The sequence below is a fragment of the Carassius auratus genome, chromosome 7 (assembly GCF_003368295.1).
Source record: "Carassius auratus strain Wakin chromosome 7, ASM336829v1, whole genome shotgun sequence".
Lineage (NCBI taxonomy): Eukaryota > Metazoa > Chordata > Actinopteri > Cypriniformes > Cyprinidae > Carassius > Carassius auratus.
This window is the reverse complement of record NC_039249.1, coordinates 18,546,554-18,560,126: the sequence shown is the minus strand read 5'-3', so window position 1 is coordinate 18,560,126 and position 13,573 is coordinate 18,546,554. Positions and strand designations below refer to the sequence as shown.

Genomic DNA, 13,573 nt, shown 5'->3' with positions numbered 1-13,573 from the left:
TCCTTGTGAAGTTCATTCAATTTCTTGAATCGATTTTGCTTAAGGCTGCAGTTCTCTCAGTTGGTTGTGCATCTTTTTCTTCCACACTTTTTCCTTCCACTCAACTTTCTGTTAATATGCTTGGATACAGCACTCTGTGAACCGCCAGCTTCTTTGTCAATGAATGTTTGTGGCTTACCCTCCTTGTGAAGGCAGTCAATGATTATCTTCTGGACAACTGTCAGATCGCAGACTTCCCCATGATTGCGTAGCCTAGTGAACCAAACTGAGAGACTATTTTGAAGGCTAAGGTGTTGTGAGTTGATTAGCTGATTGGCATGTCACCATATTCTAATTTGTTGAGATTGTGAATTGGTGGGTTTTTGTTAAATGTAAGCCAAAATCATCACAATTAAACTACTTCATTCTGTGTGCATTGAATTTATTTAATACCCGATTTACACAATTTGAGTTAAATTAATGAAATAAATGAAATTTTCCACGACATTCTAATTTATTGTGATGCACCTGTAGTTTATTTTTTATTAAAATTACAGAAATTGCAATTGCGCGTTGTATCCACTAGGGTGTGATATTGTCTCGTGCCAGTGCAGCACTTACGCAGTCATACAATTTATTAGTCATTGAACGCAAAGGTGAGATTCAATTTTCTGACACCCATTTTGTCTTTCATCAGCCTTGCGTGCTTCTCTTTGTATTTCACGCTTGCACTCTGGCAAAACGCTGAAGCTGAGGATGAATGTTATTAATCAATCTATCAAGGCAATCATGGCCTGTCACTTCGTGTAATGAATGATCTATCAAGTATTTCAGAATTACTCCGATATAAGGTACAGTGATTTCCTCAAGGTATGTGTAATTATTACTGTTCCAGATTGATTTATATAGTCAAGATAAAGCACCCTTTGCCTTCTGATATAATGGCTTACATTGTATTAGGATCAAGTGGAAATCTATTTGTCATACTGATGCTTTGTTCTCTGGAGACCTGCACACCTACTCAAAATTGAGCTCCTGTGGAAAGTCTTATCAATGATTAATATGTCATGAATGTAAAGTGGAATGGAAGAAAAAGAAACTTCACCTTCAACACGTTTGACCTGAGTCCCCCGAAGTCCAGCTTATTCATACATCTGTTCATTTGTGAGGGCAAATCCTGTACTTTTTGCTAAAATTAAGAAATCACTTACTTCGGGGTCCTCTGTCATGGTCAGTAGGGGTCATAATAACGAGTATCCATGGTTACCCCACTGTTAAAAGGCTGCAGACTGTTCTGTGGCCTAGGTGCAACTCTGTAGTAAACAGAATATTTCTGCCAACAAAGAGAAAGTGAGTCAGAGACATAAAGGAATGGAGGTGAAGGACAGGGGAATCTGAAGATGAAACGACTGGATCAAAAACAAAGTGCACCCTTTCATTTGAACAGCAGGAAGGAGAATTGGCGTATGCCAATATGGGTCTAGTCTGTTCTAGTGCCAGAAATATCTTTTTATTGCCTCTGTTAATAGGATGGGAATATTTTGTCCCAAAGTACCTAGATGAAACCGTAGGCAGTGCATGCGGCATACAGTTATTGACTGAACTGACAGAATATTTTCCCCTGATTTCTGTCAATGCTCTTCTGTGACTTTCTTCATTTGCATAATTTTAGTCACATTAATGAATCCCTTTTAGATTATTACTTTAAGGTGATCTAAGGCTCAATTTAATTTCCTGAAGAAAATTTAATTCCGGCTAAAGCAATTAGAGCCAAAGTCATTGTGATCTGTTCCCCTATCACTAATTCATCACTGGGGCCTGTCAAGTCTGTCTTCTCTGTTTTAGTTACAGGAACCTGGTCTGTGAGCATTCTGTGATGCTTTCCTTCCACTTTATTTATGACTGCAATTCCTCACCTTTGTACAAAGAAACATATTTCTACAGATCCTGCATTTTGTGCACAATTGGTAGAAAAAGGTCTATTGTTAAACCCAATTATGTTTAATGTCTTAACATTTTTGATCATTTTGAAAATGTGTGGAAAGGTCATCCAAATAAAGAGAATTTCGATGTGCTTGTTGTTTAATTTTCATTCTTTGAAGTCATATGACTGATGTGTTCTTCAAACAGACGGCTAATTCTTTCATCTAACTTCAGCTTTTATTTTGAGCCTGCCATTTATGTACTATACCTGGTGTCATACACTTCCTTTTTGCATTTTTTCCTTAATTATTATCAAAAAAAAAAAAAAACTAGCAGACTTCAGCGGTCAGCCCCGCTTCAGGCAACACATGATAAAAGATTAATATGTTACTGTATGTCTTACCATGAAACCTGTAGTGTAAACACATCTTAAAACACACGCGATTAATCCTGACAGCGTGTGTGCAGCCTTGTTTAAACTTGTCTGGGTGAGAAAAGATGATAAAAGGTCAGCAGGACATGTCTAGTCTAAAGAAAGAGAAATTATCAAAGAGGGAGGAAGGATGCAATCAAGCAGTTATTTAAATCATTACGCATCTATTTTACTCTATATTTACAACATCCAGAAACATCCACAGACAAGTTGATTTGGCATAAATATTCTGTATTTCAATACTATAAGTGTATTTCTTCTTTTGATCTTTGTTTCTGGGCCTTTTGTCATATTTAAACCCAATGCAGCTCTTGAATCTATGAAGTTGCTCAGATTAAATATTTGTCATTATGGTGAGTAAACGAGTGGTAGCTAGCTGATAGTGTCCAGCCGAGTGTGATGCTCATTCCTGTTCAAGGAAATGAAATTCATGCTCATTTACAAAACATTTTGGTTTCTTTGAAATTCCTGGTGGTTTATTGAGATGCATATGGTTTCCACCTCTCTGTGCTACAAACACTGCAGCCTGGATAATTTGATCAAAGCAGAGTTATATTTAGATGACTTGTGCACAGTGACACACATCTGTGTGAGTATAAGGGTCAGCTCTGCTGACAGAGAGAATAAAACTGGTTCTGCTCAAAGTCTTTCTGAAAGCTATATTCCTCCTGCTGTGTAGTTGACAAATTACGAAAAATGAGCTGTATGTAGATTTGTCTTTTTTTTTTTTACAGAAAATGTTCTTAGCAATCATTAATGCTAGTTTTCATAAGATCCTTTAAGTAACAGCTGACAAAGCACTTCAATAATTTACCATGAATCTGGTTCATTTTTATTTTCTTTCAAATAATTAATATAATATGTAATATATATAATAATACAATCAAATAATTAAAAAGATGGCAAGTAATATACATTTCTTTTTATTTTGTAATATTAATCTCTGGAAATGCACTTTTTAAAAAAGTGTGTGCAAAACAAATAGTGTGAGCATTTTTAGAAAGTAAACTTTGTGACTAGTTGTTCATTCAAAAGCTGTTCTTGTGGTTCCAGGTTTCATTTTACACAACAGTTGTTTTAAAAAAATCTCTGGAGTCTTTATAACATTTACAGAGAACATTTGGTTTAATAAGTTTAATTTGTTTTATTGAAACAACTGTTGTCATTAAGCATGTATAGTACTTTGAACCAGTTTTTACTCTTCATTTTCCTCTCTGTACCATTCTGTCCTCCATTAATTTTACTGTGGCCTTTAAAACATTTCACAGACCATTTGAAAAATTTCCCTTATAAATAATATGTTCCATATTTCAAACCTATGTATTTTGTCAGAGAGCTAATCGAGCACTTCAAGGAGCAATTTGAAATTGGAAAAGCAATGACCTTGCTGAGTTGATTATCTTTAGTATTTTGATGGAGAACATGTGGTGCTTTAGCTCAAGCACAAGAGGAATGATGCATGAGTCAGACTTCACTAACTCTTGGATTATTTCTTTCTTGGAGGAAATACCATGCTTTGGACCTAAAAGCTGAACTGTACTCATTTAAAAGGCATCCTTTCAGATACTGAAAGACCTAAATGAGGTATTGGACTATGAGTTACTTGATATGGATGCTTTCCCAACCAATTTATTTGGATCACTAAGCAGTGAACAAATAGTTTTAGACATAATGACTAGACAGACCTGCCAGTAAAAGACAATTATTAAGATTACACCACCACAAGAGAAACAAATAAAGGGGATCTGAGGATGCCTGAAATAAAGAGTGTGATGACTATTGTTTTCTAGAAGCAGGACTGAAGAGCGGTGGGCTTGTCAGCGTTGGAGATGCTCTGTGCTGCAGAAGGCTGTGGGCTGATGGAGAAGGAGAGTGATGAAATGGGTGGATGACCTAAGGAGCAGCCATGGCAGGCTAATAGTTTAACTCTGACAGGTAACATACAGACTATAAAATTCCATTTATTCTATTCAAAAGGAGAATGAAACTCCCAGGAGTGGACGATCAGTGACAGCTTTTGTGAGGCTGAGGTGAACACAATGTGTTGTAAAGGAAAAGTGGAAAAGCAAGAGCTACAAAACCAGTAGTGTCCACAAGAGAGGGCTTTGCACAGTGTTAGTAGACATTATTAATGGGCTGTATTTTATGTTATTTTATGAACTAGGAAGTGGATAGACAACTGTTTTGTTATTCTCTTAAACACACACACAAAGCTTTGGTTCGTACTGATCGGACAAAAAAAAAAGCAAAATATTTTAACCTGTTAACCCGCACCTGGATGCTATGGGAAGTTCGGATCATTTTACCGACCCTGACCTTTGAGTCTCATTCAGCAAAATGAACAAATCTTTTTTCGAGTCATTTAGTTCATTTAATCAAATATAATAAAATGTTATGTGTTACTTCCTTAATATTTTAATGTTTGTATTGTCTAATAATAATAATTAAAAAAGGACTCTATAAAAGGCTTTAACCTATCGTTCATTCTTTTGCAACGTGACGTGACAGCATTGGATAGAGCAATTAATTTACAAGTTTCCTTACAACCGGGTGCATAGTTATTATTATTATCATCATTATTATAAATATTATTTACTCTTACAGTTACTGCTTTTCTGGCCTCAAATTGTAGCTTTTTACTTCTTACAGTTTATAAATGTGTGAATTTCTGTCATGATGGTTATTTTTCATACACTGAATGTTAAAGGTAATAAAGAGTTGGTTATTATTATTATTATTATTATTAAGTATATTTCAGGCTCAGAATGCATAGGTTAAAGCTTATGAGTCTGTCACGTGATGAATGAACAACTGGAAAAACCCGATGACTTGATAGATGAACTAATCAATCATTTTTTGACCCGGTTATAATTAAAGCTCAAAGAAGATTCAGTGGTTGCAGACCTTGAGACTTGACCTTGAGAGGCAGAATACTGCTTGCTAAGGCTTACAAACTCTGCACTCTCTCTATATGTGCACAACAACATCTGTCATGTTTCATTTTGTTTGGAAAAAACAAAGTCCATTATGTTAAGTAGTCTGTATTAATGAACACATATGAGTATACTGGGTTGAATTTCCTTGATTTTTATTCTTTGAACAACACTTTCAAAATTAATTTGATTAGAAAGTTTTTGTGTAATCCAAACTCAATCTGGAATTTTATCTCCAATTACTACTTTTCCAAATTAGTCTCCCTTTCCTATCGATCTGTAATTATAATATTGCTAGAATCCCTAAATTTAATAAACAGGCATTACTTGCTTGGTCATTCATTTTTAATGAATTTCTCCCCTCACCATTATTTCATATAGAATAATCAAGACATTTTATATAAGAGAAAATCTTTGTTTTTTAATAACAGTTTTGAGAAAAACATTTTCATTGTTTCCCAGTTATTTAACTCAGAGGGTCTTATTTTAAGTTACTATTATATAAATGTAATTTTCCAGTAACTCCTAAAGAATTCTCCATTGTCATGGACGCTATTCCTAAAGGAGCTGTTATGCTTTTAAGGGACTCTGTTAGATCATCCAGCACTTTATCTATTTCTTTAGACCCATTTGAAATCCCAGTAGGAAAACTATGCTTTTTGTCACATCCTTCATCACATAACTAAGATTAGATCACTTTTTCAAAAGGAGCTTGTAACAACTCCATATGTGGTGTCTTATTGGAGGAATGTGATTGATCATATTGACTGGAAAAAGTATGGACTCTGTCTTCGGAATACATAATAATTAACAAGGTTAGAGAAATCTCAGATTTTTCCCATTTAAAGTGTTTTTGAAAAGGTTTAAATCAGACATAGATACAAGCTGTTCTTTTTGTGGTGACTCTACGGAAACTGATGTACATATCTTTTGGGATTGTCCTCAAACAGCTATTTTGGATTGAATTCTCTAATGTAATCCATCGCAGTGTGCTACAGGGTTTCTCTCTGCTTTTTAAGGATGTACTGTTTGGTTTCTTTAATATTCAAAAAGACAAAATTAATGAATATTTTAATTATAACTTCTTGCTAAATTTCATATACCAAAAATCTTAAGGCTGTTAAAACTGTTAATTTATTTAATCTTTTAAATTTATTTTGTTAAAGCTTTCTTTTAGTATTATATATTTTTATGTTTACATACGTCTGTAAATGATGCTTTGAATGTAATGTCACCTCTTTGTATGCAATATTTACATTCTCTGTACTTTTATCTTTGGTGCCTTGACGTTAACGAAAAAAAATAAAACACCTAATCATTTCTCTTTCTGGCTCAGACTGCATTGGTAACGCTTATGGGTCTGTCACGTGATCAATGAACGACTCGAAAGACCCAAAGATTCATGAGATGAGCTAATCATTACTCTTTCCGGCTTAGACTGCACTGAAACAGGTGAACTAGACTAATTGCAGTACAGAACCTATAGAATTTTACGCATGCACAACTGAACAAATTACTCCCCGAGATGACTCGTTCTTCCTGAGTCACATTAAAGATTAGTTCAAAATGAACGGATTGTTCAAGAACGACCCATCACTACAAAGGCCCACGCACCGAACTCTCTTTGTTTGCGCGTGTCAGTGTTTACGAATAGATTAAATGTAACTATATATCATTATAAAGATCTAACGTTAAGCCTTAAGCATCGACAACAGATCGCTATTTTTCAATGTAAAGCTTATAAAGAATGTATTTGTGTAAGAAGTAACGTTACACATCAAAGCATGAAGAATCAAAACGCAGTAACGTTACATTCGTCGTAATAACGAGTCATTAACACATCCACAGCTGTAAATCCCGGTTAAGTTAGAAAGGTAAGGGTCCACTGAAGCAATAACGTTGTAATATGGATGATAATTCCTTGGTTTACGTTTCAGTTCTTCGAGGACAGTATTGCTTGTGAATGTTATGGAATAACTCATGCTTAGAAAACTGCATCTTGTTAGTGAAAAACAGCATAGTTTTGTAGCATACAGTGTCACACACAGAATGAGACGATACCTACACAAAAAAAGTCAAAGATAAGCGTAATATAGTTTATTTGAATTCTGGCGCTCTCTTGTTTTTCAACATTTTTCATAAATGTGCGAGTGTGTTTTATAGGGAATGTGGCTGTATCTGCATGATTACCATCTGTTTGAGCGCAAATCAGCACGCTATTACTGCGTGTTCACAGCAAACAATGTGAACGTTGTCTATATGAATAGTGTGATTATTGACTTCATGGCGCATCTCTATCATTACCATCTCTTTATTTTCTCTCTATTTTATATTTGGGGGGGGGGGGGACTAGAAATAGTATCAGAAAAATGGGTGCAGGAATCTCATTTTTCATGATATCTTCTTCAGATTTGAAATAGAAACACTATGAGACATGTGACTTTCAACCCATTACTTTTCTAGATTTCTCCAGGACTGATTTCATGTATTTTATATCAAATGAAAAAAAAATTCAGTGTGGTACAATTGTTTTCAAGGCACTTCAGTGTCTATAACTTTTAATCTTTTTGATCATCATCAACTCTGGATAATGAAAAGTAAAGCCCAAAGGGTCTTCTTTCCAAAGACAAAATTATGTGTAACACACTGAAGTAAGGAACTGTTGCAATTTTAAATTAGGTAGGGCACTTCAGCTGTGAGTCCCATAATGGGGGGTGCTGGCAGGGGCGTCGCTAGGCCCTTTTTAGGGGGGCTTCAGCCCCCCTAAACTTATGCCCAGCCCCCCTAAAAAATTATTTGATTAATTAATTAGTGATCGCTTCAGTCCCCTTTAAAAACTCATTTGAGACGGTGGCAAGCTGCATCAAGTTCCGGCTCCTCCCCTTATCTGAGTCTGCATGGATTCAGCGCGTTTTTCAATCCACAGGGGCGCCAAGCAGAGCGAACATCATAGAGTACAAGGTGTGTGTGTGTGTGTGTGTGTGTGTGTGTGTGTGTGTGTGTGTGTGTGTGTGTGTGTGTGTGCGTGTGGTGTGTGTGTTCTCGCATCCAATACCAGTACGTCTTCGCTGCGTTCACTTTCAGCCTTTATCACAGTGTGACAGATGTGTTTTCTTCTAACAAAAATGAAGCGATTAACACCCATGAAAACATACTTTAGAAAACGATCATGATTTATTTTAATTTACTTTTTGAAATTGAAAACATATTATTGTGTATTTCGGCATTACATTATGCAGCCATGCAAAATAAATTATTAACGACACACATCATTGTCTGAAAGTACTAAATGGCACAGAGAGAGAAACATCATGTGGAGTTATTTTGTTTTCTATTATTAAACATAATTTTGTATTAAGTAATAATTAATCATTAGTGTATCATGATACATATATTAGAGTAAGAGTAAAGGGATCTGTGATTATTTTTTTTTTTTTAAGTAATTGATTTATAGAAGTGGCAAATTGATAATGATGTTATTTTTAATAAATATAAATAAATATAGAACAGATTAAACATATTGCCAATAGACAATTACATTAATACATGTTTTGTCTATATTCTTAATGAATATTAGCTGGTTAGTTAAATTATTTGAAATGAAATAAATTTTCAGGGGCTGACTTGATGTATAACCAACCGTATTGTTGATTATAAAGGCTAAAAAGCTAAAAATTAATAATAATAATAATAATAATAATAATAATAATAAAATATAATAATTTATATTTCATTGTAGATGGATATACAACCTTTTTTTTTGTCGTGCGGGAGTAGGTCTGCAAATGAGCAACAGTCAGGTGAGAATAGAACAGACAGCCTCACACACACACACACACACACAATACCACTGTGTTCCCAAGATTCATTGCAGTCATTGAACCCTTATGTTGTTTTAATTTTCTACCAATTTCCACGTACATTTCATAAGAAAAAGCAGTGGTATCATCAAAGGATAAACATGAATGTCCTAATACTGAATCAGGAAGTCTTTATTGTAAAAAAATAAAAATAAAAAAAAATATCTACATTCCCAATTCAAAATTTTCCAGTGACTGGTCACATCTAAAAAACTGTATTAGTTTTTTTTACAGTGTTATATATGGATCAGTCAGTACTCCTACTCCCATATATGAAATACAGGGAATACAATGGAATAGTGGATTGCAATAAGGTTAGTAGTATACAACCCTACCCTAATAGTCAAATATAATTTTTTAATCATACCCTTATTGGGGGCTGAGCCCCCCTAAAATCAAAATCTTAGAATCGCCCCTGGGTGCTGGTAAACAGGTTAATTAATGTTGCACAGAAGAAAGAAAGTCATAAAAGTTTGGAAACAACATAAGGGTGACGGGTGAGTGTGAGTGATTCTGTAATTTTGGGGTGAACTATGCCTTTAATGGTGATGTTGGTATGTAGATTTTCTCTTAACCAATCTTATCATTTTTAGATGAACCGTTCACAGGTTGATTTCTCCAGATGCTGTAAACATTGTGTCTCTGTGATGCATAATATTACAGCAGTATTTGAGCATGCCAACATGACTACAATGACTTGACATAAGGCACAAGTTTGGGGGCTGGACTACCTATTTTACACCTGTTTGCAGAATTGGATCATATCTGAGGAACCTGTTTGAAAACAGTAATTAAAATGAATCTTAATTAATATTGCTGAAATGTCCACCAGAGTGTTTGTTAATGCCCGAAAGCATATTTAAAGACAGATCAATGCTTAATACACTGTCTGTCTTCTGTTGTGCTGTCTGTCTTGATGTCTGACATAATAATTAGTGTCCATTAAGGGAGAACACAGCCACTTAAATCTCCCAGAGCTGACAATCAATAAACCCAACTAATCAAATAGAGAGAAAGTGACATCCCTGGTGACACAAGATTTGTTCTTCAATTGGACTATTACGGATTTGTGTGTCTTAAGACTCCATTATCACTACCACAGTCTCTGGATCTTATCACTCACAGGAGGATTATTAGTATAGTCACTTTCTATTTGACCAGCTATTATCTTACAATAGCCCATTTCAGCTAGGTAACATCTATAGAGGGATGTATAAGTAATGATGTGGGGCTGATAAAAATAGAACCCTTAATTATTATTATTATTATTATTTATTGTTTAACTAATCCCTAATAATTTCACACCCCATTAATGATTTTGAATTATAGTCATTGATTAATGGAAAATGAAATTATAGCTGAATGAACATTTGTAATGCCGGTGCAGGACAGATGTGGAACTAACGCTTGATTACATTGCCATCGTATTTTTCATTCAGTGCTGTTTCTTGAAAGTGAAAATAAAGCAAATTTCTATTAACACTAACACTTTTTAATTAAATTGCATTATATGTCTTCACCTAAATGTGTTTGGTTAACTCATGATTGTAAACTTGGGTTCTTATTGCACAGAATATTATGTCTTAAAATAACAGATTACATTTTACTGTCTCTTTATCTATAGCCAATTGCATGGAGTTTGACACACACTTTGACATCAGGGGCAAACTCACACACACACACACACACACACACACACACACACACACACACACACACACACAAAGATACATAATGAAAGAAAGCAGGGCTATTGTGTCAACACCATAAAGTCATTTGCACTAGTGTTCTGTGTCCGTAGCACAAAGTCGAGGTTGTACAATGGACTGACACTCCTTGGATTTTGAGGATTTATGATTTTGGATATTGAGGTGTGAGTGTGTCTGTCTCTGTGTTTGTGCTTACATGTAGATCTGAATGAGCTACTGAATTATTGGAGAGCTCAATGACGGCGTGCGTGTGGGCCTCATTTCTGCTGTGTTTCCTGGCGAGTGTATCATCTACGCCATGTCTGCCCGAGGAGTTTACTTGTGCAAGAGGCGGCTGTGTATCTGAGGAACATGTGTGTGATTTCAGAGAGAACTGTGAAGATGGCAGTGATGAGACTAACTGTAAGTATTAGTCTGTAAATTAGTCTTAACTGCTCTTCTATTTGTGTATGTATCGTGTGCTTATGCAGGCAATTCTTTGACAGTAATGGCCCTTTTTTAACTCTGTTGGCAACATGATTTTAAATGCTCCTAAAGGCCCTCATGTGTAAATAGTGAGATTTATGGCACACGCATAAAGGAGCGCACTGGGAGGTCTTACAACAGTGCTTTTATAATATTGATTTAATACTTCTGGGACTTTTAAAAGGCAGAACATTACAGAATTAAGGTTGATGTATTGGGGTTGACCACTATTGCTTTTGTTTTGCACCTTCATCCTTTAAATTATGCTAAGAAAAGATTTTCCATTAGCATTTTCATTTTCCTCTTATGTTGTCCATGTAAACACAGAACATTCTATTATATAACTTGATTTTTTTATTTTCTTTTTTACATTTTGCCTCTCCTGAATCTATTTTGTGACAACATATTTTAAGTAAATCGCTGTTAAATGTGTTATATGATGGATGCCCTATAGAGTTGTATGTTTTTAATGGTGTCTCTGTGAGAGATTTGAAATGATTAGCAGACAGCAGTGTTTATTTTACTGTAATGACCTGATATAGCTTTGACTTTCCTCTCATAAAGGCTCTGAGTTTGTGAGATGTGACTTTGAGGAAGGTCTCTGTGGTTTTCAACTTCAAAATGAACATCATAATTGGATAAGAGGTTTAGGTTTGAGCCATCCCAGTACTGATACCGACCACAGAGAAAATGTTACTGGTAAGTAAAACAGTTTTTCTTATATCTGTATGGATAGCACTTAACTCTTTAAAACCTACTAACTGTTACGGAGCAACTGAGAGAGGCGTGTAGATCCATATCCACTTTATTAAGATATGTAAAAAAAGGCATGGGTCAGACAATGGCAAACATGAATATTGAAGACAAGACAAAAGAGTAGTCCGGTAAACAGGCGTCGGTCAATCGACGGCGAATGTAATCCAAAGGGCGAGGCAAACAGGTAATCCAACAGACAGACTAAAAACCAGACGAGGGGAAAACAGAGTCCAAAACGGCAAGACAAAGGGATATCCAAGACAGACAGGTGATCAGGAAACAGACTAATGTTACCAGGCAAAACCAAGACGCGTTTATATTAGGAGTAGGAACTAGAAACTAAAACAGAGAATTGGCTTTGCAAAGTAACTTAGCTATTACTAGGAGAGCGATAATCGTGGGGGCTCGGACCTTGTATTTATTGTGTGTGTGTTATTGGCTACAGGTGAGAGTGTGAATAGTGAATTGGAACATGGGAAATGTAGTCCAGTATGACGTGTAACAGTCTGTGTAGTGTGAGAGTCAATTTAATCAGAAGGCGACCTCTGGTGGCTAGTGGACAGTAGACCACGGACATTAGTGTTGCACGGGTCGTCTCATAACCCGAGGACCCCGTGGGTAACCCGTAGGTCAGGTAAAGAAATTGGCACTTATTTGCGGGGCGGGTTATTAAAAAAAATAAATAAAAAATCCATGTATGTTGCGTGCAATTCCCTATAGCCCATATTTAATATTTGGAATATCTATTTTCATATTTTAGTAGGTCCTTTGATAAGGTTACAATACAAAGTCCTACTTTGCAACGTAACTTGCGTGATGTCCCTGATGCACGGGTCGTCTCATAACCCGCAGACCCCGTGGGTCGGGCTGGGGTGGGTAAAGATATTGTACTTTATTTGCGGGGTAGGCCAAATAATTTCATAAAAGCGCATCACTAACGGACAGGATTCGTGACACTGATACATGATACATGAATTTATAAGGCCTCTAATTATTAACATGATCAGTGTTTCTGAAAAACCTGTTGTACACAATCTTCTACACTCCTTCCATCCTATAACTGATAGTACATACTAAATTCCATAATTGAATAGTTTTTTCTCCCTCAGTGTAAACACCATATTCAATAAATGTTAATAAGGTTTGGTTTTATATTGTATTTTACTGACTTCTCAGGAAACTCTTTATTCTCTTTTGTCAGGTCACTGCCTCTATATACTCTCTATAACTGGAGGAGGAGTCACTGCTGAAATATACAGTCCTCTCTTCCAGCCTTCACAGACATGCTGGGTACAGAAAAAAACATGAACTAAACATCTTTTGGGGTTGTATTTCATTTTCTGTTCTTAAATTAATTCTTAAATTCCACATAAATCATTAACCTATTTGCCAAACCACCATCTGCTTTTTAGAGCAAGCTATCAAAATACTATATTCAATAATATATACACAACTGTATGATATTGCTTTTATTCAGCTGTTAAAAGTTAATATTGACTTACAATTTAGAAACTG

At 35.5% G+C, this 13,573-nt stretch overlaps 1 protein-coding gene across 1 annotated transcript in view; it reads left to right on the top strand.

The window, feature by feature from the left end:
- The first annotated feature begins 10,924 nt into the window (after positions 1–10,924).
- The window catches only part of malrd1 (MAM and LDL receptor class A domain containing 1), a 36,727-nt gene continuing 34,078 nt past the window's right edge, over positions 10,925–13,573 (top strand). The window contains exons 1-3 of the mRNA XM_026267840.1: positions 10,925–11,239; positions 11,867–12,001; positions 13,260–13,348. Coding sequence (XP_026123625.1) covers positions 11,074–11,239; positions 11,867–12,001; positions 13,260–13,348 — 390 coding nt within the window. The 5' untranslated portion in view covers positions 10,925–11,073. The remainder of the gene's footprint in view (positions 11,240–11,866; positions 12,002–13,259; positions 13,349–13,573) is intronic.